General features: G+C 34.7%; 2 protein-coding genes across 8 annotated transcripts; both read left to right on the forward strand.

Annotated features, from left to right (window-relative positions):
• Positions 1-329: 329 nt before the first annotated feature.
• LOC111275523 (AP-4 complex subunit epsilon) lies at positions 330-10,362 on the forward strand. Of its 5 annotated transcripts, none has more exons than XM_022860882.2 (11): positions 330-1,327; positions 2,010-2,195; positions 2,289-2,504; positions 2,632-2,742; positions 3,611-3,808; positions 3,886-4,017; positions 5,772-5,828; positions 5,930-6,046; positions 6,227-6,304; positions 7,811-7,954; positions 8,960-10,362. In XM_022860882.2, exons 1-11 carry the CDS (start codon positions 761-763, stop codon positions 10,013-10,015), a joined length of 2,862 nt encoding a protein of 953 aa, XP_022716617.1. In that variant the 5' UTR covers positions 330-760; the 3' UTR covers positions 10,016-10,362. The 5 variants fall into 5 exon arrangements, with proteins under 5 accessions (XP_022716617.1, XP_089602006.1, XP_022716628.1 ...); XM_022860874.2 differs by having other exon boundaries at positions 465-1,327; positions 1,980-2,195; XM_089745880.1 differs by lacking the exon at positions 6,227-6,304 and having other exon boundaries at positions 370-1,327.
• A 537-nt stretch (positions 10,363-10,899) lies between these two features.
• LOC111286184 (uncharacterized) lies at positions 10,900-14,853 on the forward strand. Of its 3 annotated transcripts, none has more exons than XM_089745884.1 (8): positions 10,900-11,216; positions 11,367-11,435; positions 11,572-11,601; positions 12,056-12,088; positions 12,930-13,000; positions 13,932-14,013; positions 14,365-14,454; positions 14,581-14,853. In XM_089745884.1, the coding sequence occupies exons 1-8, from the start codon at positions 11,106-11,108 to the stop codon at positions 14,596-14,598; spliced, it is 504 nt and encodes a 167-aa protein (XP_089602010.1). In that variant the 5' UTR covers positions 10,900-11,105; the 3' UTR covers positions 14,599-14,853. The 3 variants fall into 3 exon arrangements, with proteins under 3 accessions (XP_089602010.1, XP_089602009.1, XP_022731751.2); XM_022876016.2 differs by having other exon boundaries at positions 10,908-11,216; positions 14,595-14,853; XM_089745883.1 differs by having other exon boundaries at positions 14,365-14,853.
• Positions 14,854-15,149: the final 296 nt, after the last annotated feature.

Genomic DNA, 15,149 nt, shown 5'->3' on the forward strand with positions numbered 1-15,149 from the left:
TGTAATTGGTCTTCATTAATTCTCATTTTCTTCATGATATCATAGTACATTTTGTGCTTGTGTTTTTCTAATTATAAGTATATTGTATATATTCTCGTTTTTTCACTGTTTCTCCATGCTACTGTAGTCTTTTCAGGTGTATAAATATTATAGTCCCAGTTAATTAGATTTACATAAATAGAATGACAAATTTATACATTTTTTTCTTAATAATTTACCCCTGCTTAATTTGTTTTCCTCTTTTAAAATATTTTTTTACATGATTTAAAAAAAAATAAAAAGAAGAAGAGACTATTCAAGCCATACCTTTTTTTTTTTTTTTTTGCGTGTGTTCATATTCAAACCATAACTATTGGTAACTATTATAGTAATTATAATTTCATATTTTCATTCCTCTAGGTTCATCCTGCTGTAAAATTTATGAAAATTCTACCTGCTAGCATAAAAATCGTGTCTCAAGTTTCGACTTTCGATCGTGGAACTGGATAAAACTTCTGGAACTAACCTCGTTTCGCCCCACCTTCGTTTTTTACCCTCCTACCCAATCCCTCTTCTCTTATTATTATTATTATAAAAGCACAAGCACAAAAAAAAAAAAAAAAAAACCTTGGTCTCAACTCTGTAAACACGAGTAACAATTGTTGATAGTATCTGATTCTCACTGTCGGATCTAATCTCAACACCCAAAAGAAAAGTGATTGAGGCACAGCACAGAGTAGCCAAGCTGGAGCAATTAAAGACGATTGGTAGGGAGCTCGCTATGGGCTCCCAAGGCGGATTCTATCAGTCCAAAGAATTTCTGGATCTGGTGAAGTCCATCGGCGAGGCTCGATCCAAGGCCGAAGAAGACCGAATTGTTCTCAGCGAGATCGAGACTCTCAAACGCCGCATCTCGGAGCCCGACATCCCCAAACGCAAGATGAAGGAGTATATCATCCGATTGGTTTACGTGGAGATGCTCGGTCACGATGCTTCCTTCGGTTACATTCACGCCGTTAAGATGACTCACGACGATAGCCTTCTCGTCAAACGAACTGGTTACTTGGCCGTTACTCTCTTCTTAAATGAAGATCATGATTTGATCATTTTGATTGTCAATACCATTCAGAAAGATTTGAAGTCCGACAATTACTTGGTGGTCTGCGCCGCCTTGAATGTCGTTTGTAAGTTGATCAATGAGGAGACAATTCCTGCCATGTTGCCGCAGGTTGTGGAGTTGCTCGTACATCCTAAGGAGGCTGTACGGAAGAAGGCCATCATGGCTCTCCATCGCTTTTATCACAAATCCCCCTCTTCCGTCTCGCATCTTGTCTCCAATTTTCGCAAGGTAGGTCTTTCCTTTTTTGCTCATTCCATTTCTAGGTTTTAATCTAATTTTATCATTCCAAATGAATATGTTGATGCATTTTAATTTAACCAGCGTACAACTATGTATATGTGTATTTACCTTTAGGAAATCGGAAAAGCTTTTCGTTTCTGTGCATGCATGCGACTATAGATGGCAAATTTTGCGGCTTTTTCTTCTTCATTTTTGGATTAGTTTTTCGAATGATCATTTTGCACCAGTTGCATGAAACTAGCATGACTAGGTGTGTCTTATGTGATTATTTCAAATTTATCAGTATGTAAGAGTAATTTCAAGCTCATGAACCAACTGCTAACCTGTTGTTTATAAAATCAACTTATACATGGTTCACAACTAAAACCAGAAATTCTCAAATACCTGCTATTGTAGAATGACCTCTATTTAAGGCAAAAAAGGGGGAATAAAGCAACCATGTATTTTAAAGAAAATGATATCCTGCAAGCTCTCTATATGTTTTATTACTAGATCCACTTTTATAAAGGTTTCCATTTTGAATTATATGCCTTGAGAAGTTGAAATGCTCATTCTACAATGTCAAATTTAATCTTGATATATTTAATCTTTTATGTTTCTCCATATATTTTTCTTGAGGACCATTCACTGTCTCATTTAGGTACATATAATGTGGCTTCATTTGTTTCAGAGGCTTTGTGATAATGATCCCGGTGTTATGGGTGCAACTCTTTGTCCACTTTTTGATCTTATAACAAAAGATGTTAATTCTTACAAAGATTTGGTCATCAGCTTTGTAAGCATTCTTAAACAAGTAGCTGAACGCAGACTACCAAAGGCTTATGATTACCATCAGATGCCAGCTCCGTTTATTCAGGTAATGCTTATTTTAGGGTTACTTAAGCTTTTAGAGGCTTAATTTTTCAATTGAAAATGTAGATCATATGACAGTCATAGTTGCATTGTGCAGATCAAATTGCTGAAAATTCTGGCTTTGCTTGGAAGTGGTGACAAGCAAGCAAGTGAAGACATGTATACTGTAGTGGGAGATATATTCAGGAAATGTGATTCATCAAGTAATATAGGAAATGCTGTACTTTATGAGTGCATATGCTGTGTTTCCTCTATATATCCCAACCCTAAGTTATTAGAGTCTGCAGCAGATGTTATATCAAGATTTTTAAAGGTATATCTCTTACAGCCAGTATCTGCTTTGTGGAAGTTCAGAGAGCTATTGTTGAAGAGCATTATGAGTTCTTTTTTCTTTTTTGCTACTCTAGTGAATCATGCTAGCTCTTGTTTCTTCTTGGCAGAGTGACAGTCACAACCTAAAGTACATGGGCATTGATGCACTCAGCCGATTGATAAAGATAAGTCCAGAGATTGCTGAGCAACATCAACTGGCTGTGATTGATTGCTTAGAGGTTAGAAGCTTCTAGTGTTATTTCAACTTTTATTGGTTATGTTATTTACTGACTTCAGGATACTTTAATATGATTTAACTTGTGGAGGCTGGGAGTTGTTTATCAATTTTTGCATAGCTATATGGCCTGGTTTAATGCTCACTTGGTTTTTTTTTTTTTTATTTTTTTTATTTTTTATAAATGGGGAAAAGGGAAGAAGCAGAAGCATTGAAGATTGATAGATGGGATTTAGAGGAAAATAGGGAGAATGCTCTTTGAAAATTCTAATCTATTTGTCTTCCAGTGCATAAAACGTTATGATGGATCGCTCGATAGGGAAGCAAGTGAGAAAAGAAGCTGTTTCAAATCATAATAATCTGTGTTAGGGTTTTCCTGAGTAGCCTTTAATAATTTGATAGTGGACTTGCAAAACCTCCAATGTTCTAGGTCTGATATGATTGAGCCATAGGTATTTGTTTGTTTGCGTTGACAAAATTTGTCAATTTTATAATGTTTTCATCTTACTTGCTGGTATTTTAGTGATTTTCATTTGGCCAAAGAACGGTTTGCTGGACTTGAGTAGTCTATGAGTCTTGTATAAGGGCATGTAACACTACTGAGCACTGGGTCCTTGGTTTTAGTTCAAGAGTGATTTTATACTTCAAAATGCCCTTTCTATGCATGCTTGCATGTGAATGATGCACTTATGCATGTTATAGCAGAATAGTTTGATCAGTGTAAATTCATTGTGCATCTATCTGTGCTTGTGATTTTGGTTTTGCTGCAAAATTCTTAGTGAATGATTTTCCTCTTCATTATGCTATCTGCCATGCAACTGTCATCCAGTCTTTCTGCCATTACGATTATTTAACATAAGTGCATGACTCAGGACCCAGATGACACTCTGAAGAGAAAAACCTTTGAGCTACTGTACAAAATGACCAAGTCTACAAATGTGGAGGTTATTGTTGATCGCATGATTGATTACATGATTAGAATTAATGATAATCATTATAAAACTGAAATAGCATCTCGATGTGTTGAACTTGCGGAGCAATTTGCACCAAGCAATCAATGGTTCATCCAGGTAACATTTTGCTTTCCACTGGACAATTTAGTTTCTTAGCTTAAATGCTAGTTATTCCTGATAATTTTACTGCCCAGACCATGAATAAAGTTTTCGAGCATGCCGGAGATCTGGTGAATATTAAAGTAGCACACAATTTGATGCGGTTGATAGCTGAGGGATTTGGAGAGGATGATGATACTGCAGACAGTCAACTGAGATCATCTGCTGTAAGTTATTTACTTATTTGGCTTTTGTATGTGCACGTATAGCCCATTCTGTATTGCTGTATGTCAAATTCATGCATCATACGAATTAACTAAATATTTATCACCTTGCGTCTTGTTTGATCTTCTTTACCCATGTATTTAATTAATGGCATTTCAATTGAGTGTGAAAAAAGTAACCTCCTGAAAGCTTGAAACCTTGGCTTATGTAATGCATTGTTCTTTATCTATTTTGTTAATGACATGAATTGAATTTCTTCTTGATACCTTGAGTTAATTTTTAACAAATGAAAATTAATGTACTTCAATAAATTTGGAAGTCAAGTGAAGTCAAAGAAAATCTGTTAATTTTATACGTTTTGAAATACCACTAGCTGAAACAAAAATACTTAGGGTAAATTACATGCATAGTTACTGAACTTTAGGCCATTTTTTTTTATTTTGGTTACCCAACCATGAAAAGTTACGATTTGGTGGCTAACTTGTATTATTTTTTTGGCCACCTAGCCTTATAGACTAACGACATATTGACATGGCATTGCCACATCATTTGTCAGGCACCATGTGGCATTGCCATGTCATTTGACATGCCATGTGGCATTATATACTTTGAAAAAACAGAGATTAAAAAAAGATAAATTACACTTTCAGTCCCTTAATTTTTTGAGAGTTTCTATTTTGATCACCTAACTTTGAAACTTTCACAATTTGGTCATCAATGTTTGTGAAATTAATATTTTAGTCTCCATTGTCTAAATATTAATAAATTTTACAAATATTGGTGATCAAATTCTGAAATTTTCAATGTTGGGTAACCAAAATAGAAGCTCTTGAAAATTTAAGTAACTAAAACTATAATTTGTCTTTTTAATAAAAATGTTAATATCACATCAATAATGCCACGTGGCATGTTAGATAGTGTGACAATGCCATGTGATATCTGTCAGATAATGTGGCAATGGCATGCCAGCATACCGTAAGTCTCTAACTTTTGGTGAAAAGAAACAATTTCATAAATGTTTGTGATCAAATCTTAACTTTTAATGATTAGGTGACCAAAATAAAAGATCACCTAAAGTTGGGTGACTAAACATGTAATTTACACAATGTTTAATGTGTAAATGAAACCTATAAGATATATCACATGCTTGTGGCTGGTTTTAATGGGATTTGCCGTGCCAATAAATTTTATTAACCTATGAGTATATAGGGGATTTAACAATCTGTTTGCACATTATGTTATGAAAATAGTTTTACCTCCTAAAGGACTTTGATAATATTATAGAAAAAATTGGAGCTTAAAGTCTAGATCTTGACGAATTGATGCATCAAGTGAGTTGAATTTGATCAAAGGACCTTGACTGAAAGCTAAGTCTGCAGGTGAAAATCTATTGCAAGTATTAGATTACCTACACATATTTTTTTTGGTTGTTCAGTGCAAAGTCAAATTGTAATATCTTATGATGCATTTATAGTTCCATGTGTATATTTGCTGCAGTAAGGGGCTGAAATCAGAAATATAATGCTTCTTATAATACATATCCATTATTCTTTATCTAATTGATTAATGAGAATGGTATGCGTTTTAACTTAATTTAATTTGTCAGGGTTTTATGTGAATGTTGTCACATCTATCATTCCAAAGTGACTTTTTTGGTGCATTTTCACCCTTCCAAATTCATCTGTATTCTAGTTTTAATCCTTTTTTTTTTGTCCTTTTATTTTACTTAAGTTGGGATGATTATTTTCTGGGGCAGGTGGAGTCATACTTGCGCATTCTTGGTGAACCAAAGTTGCCATCTGTTTTTCTTCGAGTATGTTCTGTTGTATCAAGTATCCTTTTTTATCTTGTGTTGCTTGCATGTGGGCAGTACTAAAATTTTGGTTATATCTTAATTGTGAGTTCTAATTGTAGGTAATATGTTGGGTCTTGGGGGAATATGGAACAGCTGATGGAAAGTTCTCGGCTTCCTACATTACTGGGAAGTTGTGTGATGTGGCAGAGGCATATTCTAATGATGAGACTGTTAAGGTATCAACTAATATGAATTAATGATTCTTAAAATGGTTATTACCACTTGTTGATGCAGTTCAACGAGATGTTTGTATGTTGAAAATTCTCATAGTTATTTGGAAATGCCATTCATAATAGTTATAATATTATTGTCCATTCAATATCTGAAAATGTGATGGTTTTTACTTATTTTTGAAGGCATATGCAGTTACAGCTCTCATGAAAATATATGCATTTGAAATAGCATCTGGGAAGAAAGTAGATATGCTGCCTGAGGTTGGTTTCCAAACACTTGAGGACAAATTTTTTATATGCAAATGCATGCACATTTCTGATGTTGATGAGGTTGAGTTTGTATCCCATTGTAGTTTTTTGTCAGATTGCATGTTTTTAGCGCAAAATTCTGAAAATAATTTAAACTAGCTGTGCCTGTGTTTGCTTTTCATGCAACTGTTTGATGCTGAACAACATGTTTTGAAACTAGATCTTAGGGATTTGCACTATTTTCATATACTCAAATTGGGGGTTAAGATTTTGTAAGTTTGGTAGTAAGATCATAGTTTTTAATTGTGGAAAAAGCTTGGTTTTGGGGTTGTTTGGTTGCCTAAAAACAGAAAATTTAAGTGCAGTAATTCTTTTTACAGTAGCTAGCGATGACATATAAAGAAATTGAGTCTGATTGTTTGGAGGTATTAGGAATTTGAAAGTAGGGTGGTTAGAATTTGATAAGTTTAATCATCTCATTGATGTTGGCTTGAGAAGCAAAAATTTGAAGGAGAAATGAAATCTAGACCTCATAGCTATAGTTCCTAAGTAGTTACAGAGGAAACCCATAAGGTGAGCTTAGAGTTGTCTTAGCATGTTGAAGTGTATCCAATGAAGTAAAATGGATTCCATTATGCATAGACTGCTTGGAACTTCATTTATTTGGAGTAAAATGACTTGGGATAAGCAAACAACATAAATTAAGGTAAAGTTCGACCCTGGTTACCGACACCTCTTAGTTTCTTTTCATATGATTTGGCAAGGATGATAATAAATCAAGCTTGGGGTTGGGCGTCAGATTGGTTGTTTGTGTTTGCATTTTCTCATTGAATTGATTCTGAACTTTAGTTTGATAACAATGCTATCTTTCACTTAGCAGCAGCTGTAGTTTTGAGAAGATGTTCTATTGTTTAAATCTTCTAATTTCTCTCTCTGGGTTTTATTTGACTAGAAAGGAAGTAGAAGTTATAATAAGCTACCATTTACTAGGTGGTTGTGATATTGAGATAATGATGTATGTGAAGAAGAGTTATGATTCTAAAAAGTACCAGATTTCATTTTATGTGCGAATAAAATTTACTTTGGAGATTCCTCAAGTGTTCAAAATTAAGGATGGTAGGGTGATGGGGTAATGGGTATGATGGCACCAGGTTTGGCAAGGGAGGAAGAACAACGTGTGCAGCAACAAGCTTTAGATGCTTTGTATTTGGGAATAAGAATTACAAGGTGCATATCAGCAGTTAGCAATGCCAATTGTGCAGTGTACTGGTAGGGTGGAGATCGCTGCAAATTTCTTGTTACTGGATAGTGATGGAACTGCTGGTGACATAACTAATATTTGGGCTTGGAATTTCTTTTTAATGCTTACTAACTCCAATAAAAGCTAGATTCATATTTGATGAAAGGCCTTGTTATAGATGCCTGAATATATAATACTTGCATGTATAATTATATACAGGGCTCTTGTAATTGTAACTAAATTTGTGGGACTGATTGCTCTTTCCTCTCCTGATGCAGTGTCAAACTTTAATGGAAGAATTATTGGCTTCTCACTCTACGGATTTGCAGCAACGTGCCTATGAACTGCAAGTAGTGATTGGCCTTGATGCTCATGCTGTTGACTGTATTATGCCATCAGATGCAAGTTGTGAAGATATTGAGGTGCTTTTAATTTCATTCTCTTGGCTTAATTTGGTTTTGATGTGCAGGTTCTCATTTTATGTGATATCTTCGATATCTTCTGCTTCAATTTCCTTGTGATGTATTGTTTTTAACTTCTCTGTCTTTCTAGTTTGAGCTCAAAATCCTCTGAAAGTCATGTTTATGAAACCGCTTTCCTTAAAAGTTGATTGTATCGTGTTTGTTTAGTTACATATTGAAGCTTTCATGACCAAAAATTCAGTCTGATAAAGTGTCTCTTGACTTAAATTGGTCTGTTCCACTTTGATAGTAAGTGCATTTCTTGAAGTTGTCATTTAGAGCTTGAACCTATGATTGATGTGTTGTTTAAATGCTCTGACATCTGCACCTCTTTAGTCTTGATTCTCAAAAATGAGATGGTACTTCTTTTAATTGTAAATTTTGCTATAAAGAAAGAGTAATGCAATCACCTCCTGCATCTGTCGTCTGCTAGTGCATGGAATTGATCTACAAGTATGTTGGATAATTCTTGTTGGACATTTTTAATAGTTGTTCATTTCTGAAATTGCATTGCGATGGTGTTAGCTCTTCTATGAGTGAGATAATGTTTCTACAAGGATGTTAGCTTAAAAATTACTTCAATTTTGACAATTGACACTTTTGTGACAGAAGTAATCTATACTTCTTATTTACTAAATTTCCCTTGCTTTGGGAGTTCATAGAATTATCTTGACTCTGACATGTAAATCAATTTGTCTATATATGTTCTGTTGAAAATTTTTTGGGAGCTTCACAGGATTATATGACATACATCTTGCTAGGTTAATTGATTGATGTTTAAATCCCTAGCTTTCTACAAAAGCCAGGGTCGATTATGTTTTACAGGTTAAGATCATTTAGCAATTAAACTATAATTCTATGCTTATGTTGGCTATTTGTCTTTTTAATTCCTTGTTTGTTCTGTCAATGGCATCGTGGTGGAACATTGTTATGCAAAAGAACAATCATTGTTAATTCTCCTTGCAGGTCGATAAAGGCCTTTCATTCCTTGATGGTTATATCCAAGAGTCAATAGAAAAAGGCGCTCAGCCCTATATTCCTGAGAGTGAACGCTCTGGAATTTTAAATATCAGCAATTTTAGGAACCAAGATCACAATGAAGCTTCATCACACAGTCTCAGGTTTGAGGCATACGAGCTACCAAAGCCGACAATGCAATCTAGGATTCCTCCAGCATCACTTGCTTCAACTGAACTTGTTCCAGTGCCTGAGCCAATGTATCCCAGGGAGAGCTACCAGACTCCTGTGCCTTCTGTATCATTAGATGCAGGATCATCAGAGCTCAAGCTACGACTAGATGGAGTCCAAAAGAAGTGGGGTAGACCAACATACTCTCCTGCAACATCTACCTCAAATTCCACATTACAGAAAACAGTTAACGGGATCACACAAGTTGACGGGGCAAGTACTTCTAATTCAAGAACACGTGAAACCTATGATTCAAGGAAACCACAGATTGAAATTTCTCCAGAAAAGCAGAAACTTGCTGCTTCACTGTTTGGAGGTTCATCAAAAACAGAAAAGAGACCAGCTGCTGTTCATAAGATTTCAAAGGCAAGCAGCCACGTTATGGAGAAGTCTCATGTGCCAAAGTATAGTATGGAAGTTGCATCAGAAAAGACGGCTTCTGTTCAACAACCTCCGGACTTGCTTGATTTGGGGGAACCAACTGTCACAAGTACTTCTCCTTTAGTAGATCCCTTTAAACAATTGGAGGGCCTTCTTGATACAACTCAAGTTGCTTCAGCAGTAAATCATGGTTCGATCGCCGCTATAGAATCACCTGATATGATGACATTGTATGCAGATACACCTGCTGCCATACGCAACAGTGATCTTTTATCTGGCTTGTCAAATCCTTCAATTATAAACATGCCTGGTGATACTACAACCACGCAACCAATGCAAAGTAGCAAGGGTCCTAACCTTAAAGATTCCTTGGAAAGGGATGCACTGGTTAGGCAAATGGGTGTGACTCCATCGAGTCAGAATCCAAACTTGTTTAAAGATCTACTTGGCTGAAGTATATTTGATAGGAAATGGCACAACACCGTTGTTCTCGAGTGATTGCCCTCTGGAGCATTTCATGGCTGTTCCAACTGTCCCACAGACGGAGGGTTCTGCAAAGCACGCTTGCCCGCTGCTTTTGCAATGTGCGCAGTCTTGTTCCTTGTTATAATAATGCATGCTCTGTATACATGGTATATACATGGTATTTGGTTTTGTTTTGGCTATTTCATTCAATATTCATATTTTTTTTTTGTTGAAGACTTAAATATGTCCATTTGCTTAAGAATTTTAATTACATATAAATTGGAGAGTAGTTAGGAAAGACAGACGAGTATGAAAAAGTAATTTTATTCTTTTAAGTAGCAGCTTTCGATCTCTCCACTCTTATCATAATAATAATAACAATAATAATAATAATAATAATGATAATAGTAATGTAAGTTTTGATTTAATAATTTTTATAAGAAAGGTAGTGTCTTCCTTAGGCAACAAACTTTTAGTATTATACGTTTGGGTTTGTCCAAATTAGCAAAATATTTCAATCAATCATTAGCCGGTTAAAAGCCCATTCTTTTTATTTGTTGGCAATTTAGAACATTCCGCCGACTCCGGTACAATTAAAATATTTCAAAATTTTAATTTTTAAATAAGTTAAAACTTTTGTATTCGCTAGCTATTTTTTTTGAAAAATATTCGCTAACTTTTTAGACAAAAATAATGTGTAAAAACAAACATTTAAACAAATGTGTAATATGATGATATATTAGTAGTGACAAACAGATTGGATAGATAGTGTAAAAAAAGAAGAAAAAAAAAAAAAGACATAAAAGTAGTAATATATTTTAAAACTCCATGCTTATTATTAATAATAAATGGAAAAGCCCGTTTAAAAAAAAATACTTTTAAATTTGAAAGTTTTTGAAGTTTTATAACACGTATATAAATCATTTCGGATTTCAGATCTCTGTCTCTCTCGTGGGGAATTTGGAGGAAATTCCAAATTTTGAATATTGACTTGGCTGGAAACTAGAAAGCTTGCCTTCTATTCTTTAATTTAGGTTTGTGTTTGGTTGCTTGTATTGTATCGAAGAAGAAGAAGAAGATGGGTAGCGGAAGTGGTAAGGCTCCTCCGTTGATGGGAGGGAGGCAATCCGATTTGAAAAAGTCCTTCAACCTCGCTGTTCGCTCTCTTCTCACTGCCTGTCCTAAGCAGGTTAGGTTACCTCTTTTTTATTTCCTTTTCTTCTAGTTCCTTTTTCTTTCTTTCTTTCTGTCTTGTATTTTATTTTTTGAGAAAATTTTTTTCTCTTTTAAGTTTGTCTTAATGACAATCGGGATGCTCTTATCTATTTTAATTCTAAAGGAATTGAGTAAAGCATTTCCGAATTTTACAAGCGCCGAGCAAGAACGTCTCCACCAGCTTTTTATTCAGGTAATTATCCCCCCCCCCCCCCCACCTTTAAATGCCGTATCAATAGTTTAGACTTCTTTTCTTGATTTTGGCTGTGGATCCTTTGTTTTCAAGCTTTTAACTGACGCTTCATCTTGGCGCTATGGAAAACTTTCAGGTCATTACCTCTTTGCATGGGAATTTAGAGGTATAAATTACCCTTTGCTTATCATGCCTTCATAACTCTTTTAACTGACTTTTATTAATGTTACAATTAACTCCCTTTTATTTCTTTACATTATTCACAACGTTCACACCTGGAAAGTATTTTTGGTTAAGTGGTTTTTACCCATAAAGGCTTTAGTTCTAATAATTTTTTATGGTAATAGAAATTGGACCAGTTTTCTCTGTTGTTCTATGGAATTAGATTGATTGTAATACGAAGAATGAATCTTATCTCCATATTAAAGTTGGTGGAACTTTCAGGGATAATTTAAATAGCACCTAAGTCACTACTTTTCTGTAAATGACCACCTGAGGTGCCCGGTTGAGCAACTATGCAGCCAAGGGGATTGTGTTAATTTTATCTGGTGTTCCACTTAGTCCTTTTAACATTGTATAGTATAAGCGTTATTTCTAATTTTACCTCCTCAATGTTACAGGACGAATTTGAGTCTTTATGCCTTGAAACACAGGTATTCTCTTTTATAATTACTACTGCTTTAGCCGTTTCATTGATATCAACTTATTAAACAACTCATATAGGTTTTTGTTTCATCATTTGGATAGTTATACATATCAAGTAAAATATAAGGGAGGGATATGACTATTTGGATTCTGCAGATTATTTCATTGCCTTAAGCTCTAATCATATAGAAGTTTCACAAATATTTTTGGTTTAATGATGTGTAGTGAAAGATACTGAAAGAAATTTTGGGAAAAGAATGAGTTTTTGAAAGCACTTATGTGAAGTCTATAATAGCAACTTGGCCTATTAGTTAAAGTGAGTCAGGGTAGGTTATAGCATTACTTAAGATGGGTCATCTATTGCAAATCAATAAAATGTGCTGAAGTTAGGAGCCCCCTCCCCCCCTTTTCTCCTTTTCTTTTCCAAACAAACTAGCCTAAATGTTTTATTTGAAATTATTGAGTTTCATTTAGGAAACTTTGGGATTTTCATTGAGACTTGAGTTTAAATGAGATTTACTGGTTCAAAGCTTATATAAATCTTGTCATCTGTCGATGTACAAATGAAACAAGCCTATCTCATGGACTACAAAAAACCAGGCAACAAAAGAATTGGGGTCTGGCTCTGGTATAAAAAATATTTGATATAAAAGGTCAATTGGAGAGATCGAGTTTAAATACAAAGCCACAGCAAATCCCAAATTTAACCAATATGGGACAACTCCGCTTAGTATGCATGATTATCTCACATTCAATTTCCTGACCATTTTATTGCATTGCATTGGTGTGCATCTATCATATCACTGCTATGCAGATGACCTTGAATTTTTAAGTTTCTTTGTTTTGTAGGTAGGAACTGCCCTTGATACTGTGGAGCAACTTGTGGAAGAACAATGTCTTGACCCTTTGTTTTCCGAAAAGTAGGTACCATCTGGTTTAACATTCTTTGAATGTTAGTTGGTTAACTGATAACAGTGGATTACTTTTGCTATTCAATCCTATTTCAATATATGCTGTTTCAAATTGGATTGTCACAGATTTGAATTATATAAGCTTCTTATTCTGGAATTTAGAACTGAAATTCTAGTTTTGTGTTAGCCTTCCATTTTCAAGTTGTATTCACACTCTTGAACCAAGTATTCGGATCATGTTGAAAATTTTTAATCAAGTCTTTATAAACCAGAAGGACAGATGTTGTATACACTGAACGTATTTTGGACACTAGGCTAATCAGGAAAAACTCAAATAAATGAGCTGACAGAATCAGGAAACCATACACAATTTTATGTGTATTTGTTTATCAAGCTTCAAAGGCCACAGAGTTCTATCACTTGTTGCCTGTCGAGCAAGCCCTGCTTGCTGCTACCACTTGATGCATTTATTTTGGTAGTGTATCTACTCCTGGTTGAGGTTAGGATCCACAGTTGGATGGAAACTAGGGAAGCGAGTTGGCACTGACAGATTTCACATAAATTGGAAATTTTGTCATTGATATATTACTGTTGTTTGTTTTACTGGAATGAACCTTGTGATCCAAAAATGGTCCTAAACATGTATTTCAGCATTTTTTATGGAAAAATTGTCATTGATGCTGTTGTTTTACTCTGATGAACTCTGTGATTCAAAAGTGGTTCTAAACATGTATTTTAGCATTTTCATGGAAAAAAAATGCTAAATGAAGATGAGTTAAGACTGTTCTTTTTTTTTGTACTGTAGTTATAGTTAAAACTATTATTTTGTCTATGGTGATTACTGTTCATGATTTTGCACTCGAATACCATGTTTTATGTTCACATGGAGCCATGTTGGCTGCACTTCTTTCATTTGAACTGGAGAGGAGTTTGAATGCAGGACTAATGTAATAGATGCGGTGCACCATCTGTCAACAGCAAAGAAAGGTGAGATCCAGTACTTACGGGGCCTGCTGGAAAGGGTAAGAAATGAATTCATGAAGTTTCTCTATTTCAAAGTTACTTAGGAGGCGATCATAACCCTTTTCCCTTTTTTCAGTCTATAATATATTCATGTTCTTATCATTTTTATGCTTAAAGTATGAAGAGAGTTAGGTAAGCCTTCAAAATAATCATACAAAAAATTTGTGGACTGTTTTCAAATGAAGTAGAATTCTGTGTTCTTGGGGTTTATAGACTTGGTTTGCAGTTTGACTCAAATTACATGTTATGGTCTACCCTCATTGATTTTGCTTTGTTCTAATCAATAGATAAGAAAACATTGAAAACATTGGAAAGATATAGCAGTCTTACTATTTCCTATTTGTTTATAGGTTGAAGAACATAATCGCCTTATTCAAGCTCGGGTTGAGCTACTTAAGAATAAAACACAAGAAGTCTCGGGCACAACAGATGTGGAGAAGGTGTGTACTTTTCACTATGAATATTTCCTCTCTTTTTCAAAGGAATGTACTTGTTGACTTGTAGGCTTGAAGCCATGTGTTTGATAGCTAATTTAACTTGGGAAATCTTAATCTCAATTTACCTAGTGCAACTTTTGCAGTTAAGAGGTGGCATTTTACGTTATGGGGAATAGATGTAAAATGATGAGCTTTTAATGATCTGAAATTAGTGAGCTAAATGTGTCTTCCACTGCACCAAGCTGCATGGATTGGTTAATTAGAGCAACATATTTGTATTCAGATGTTAAACATTCAGTTTGCTTGCATGTATATGTTGTTCTAGTGAGAATGGAGTGGAGTGCTGAATGTTGTATACATTTTGATTATTGAAAGGAGCTTTTATACATTGAGTTTGATAAACAGGCCTTAACTTGTTAAATGTTTGATAAACTGGAGTCGAGTCCTGGATGTGAGCTTAAACAGAAGTATGCATAACTGTTTGACCTACCTTAGAATTTAGATATTCATACATATTAGTGTCATTTTGAAGCCACGTGAGATTTGCAAATGCATAAATAATAATAGCATGAGATGGAACTTGACACTTGAGAGGGAGAGTTTGTTGGTGCATGACTTGTGAATCTATGTAAGTCACGTGCGTTTTCTTTATATAAATTTTTATAAATTGTAATATTCATAACAGTGCTGCACCAGAC

This window comes from Durio zibethinus, chromosome 17 (assembly GCF_047325235.1).
Source record: "Durio zibethinus cultivar Kanyao isolate XHJ-2024 chromosome 17, ASM4732523v1, whole genome shotgun sequence".
In the NCBI taxonomy this organism is placed as follows: Eukaryota; Viridiplantae; Streptophyta; class Magnoliopsida; order Malvales; family Malvaceae; genus Durio; species Durio zibethinus.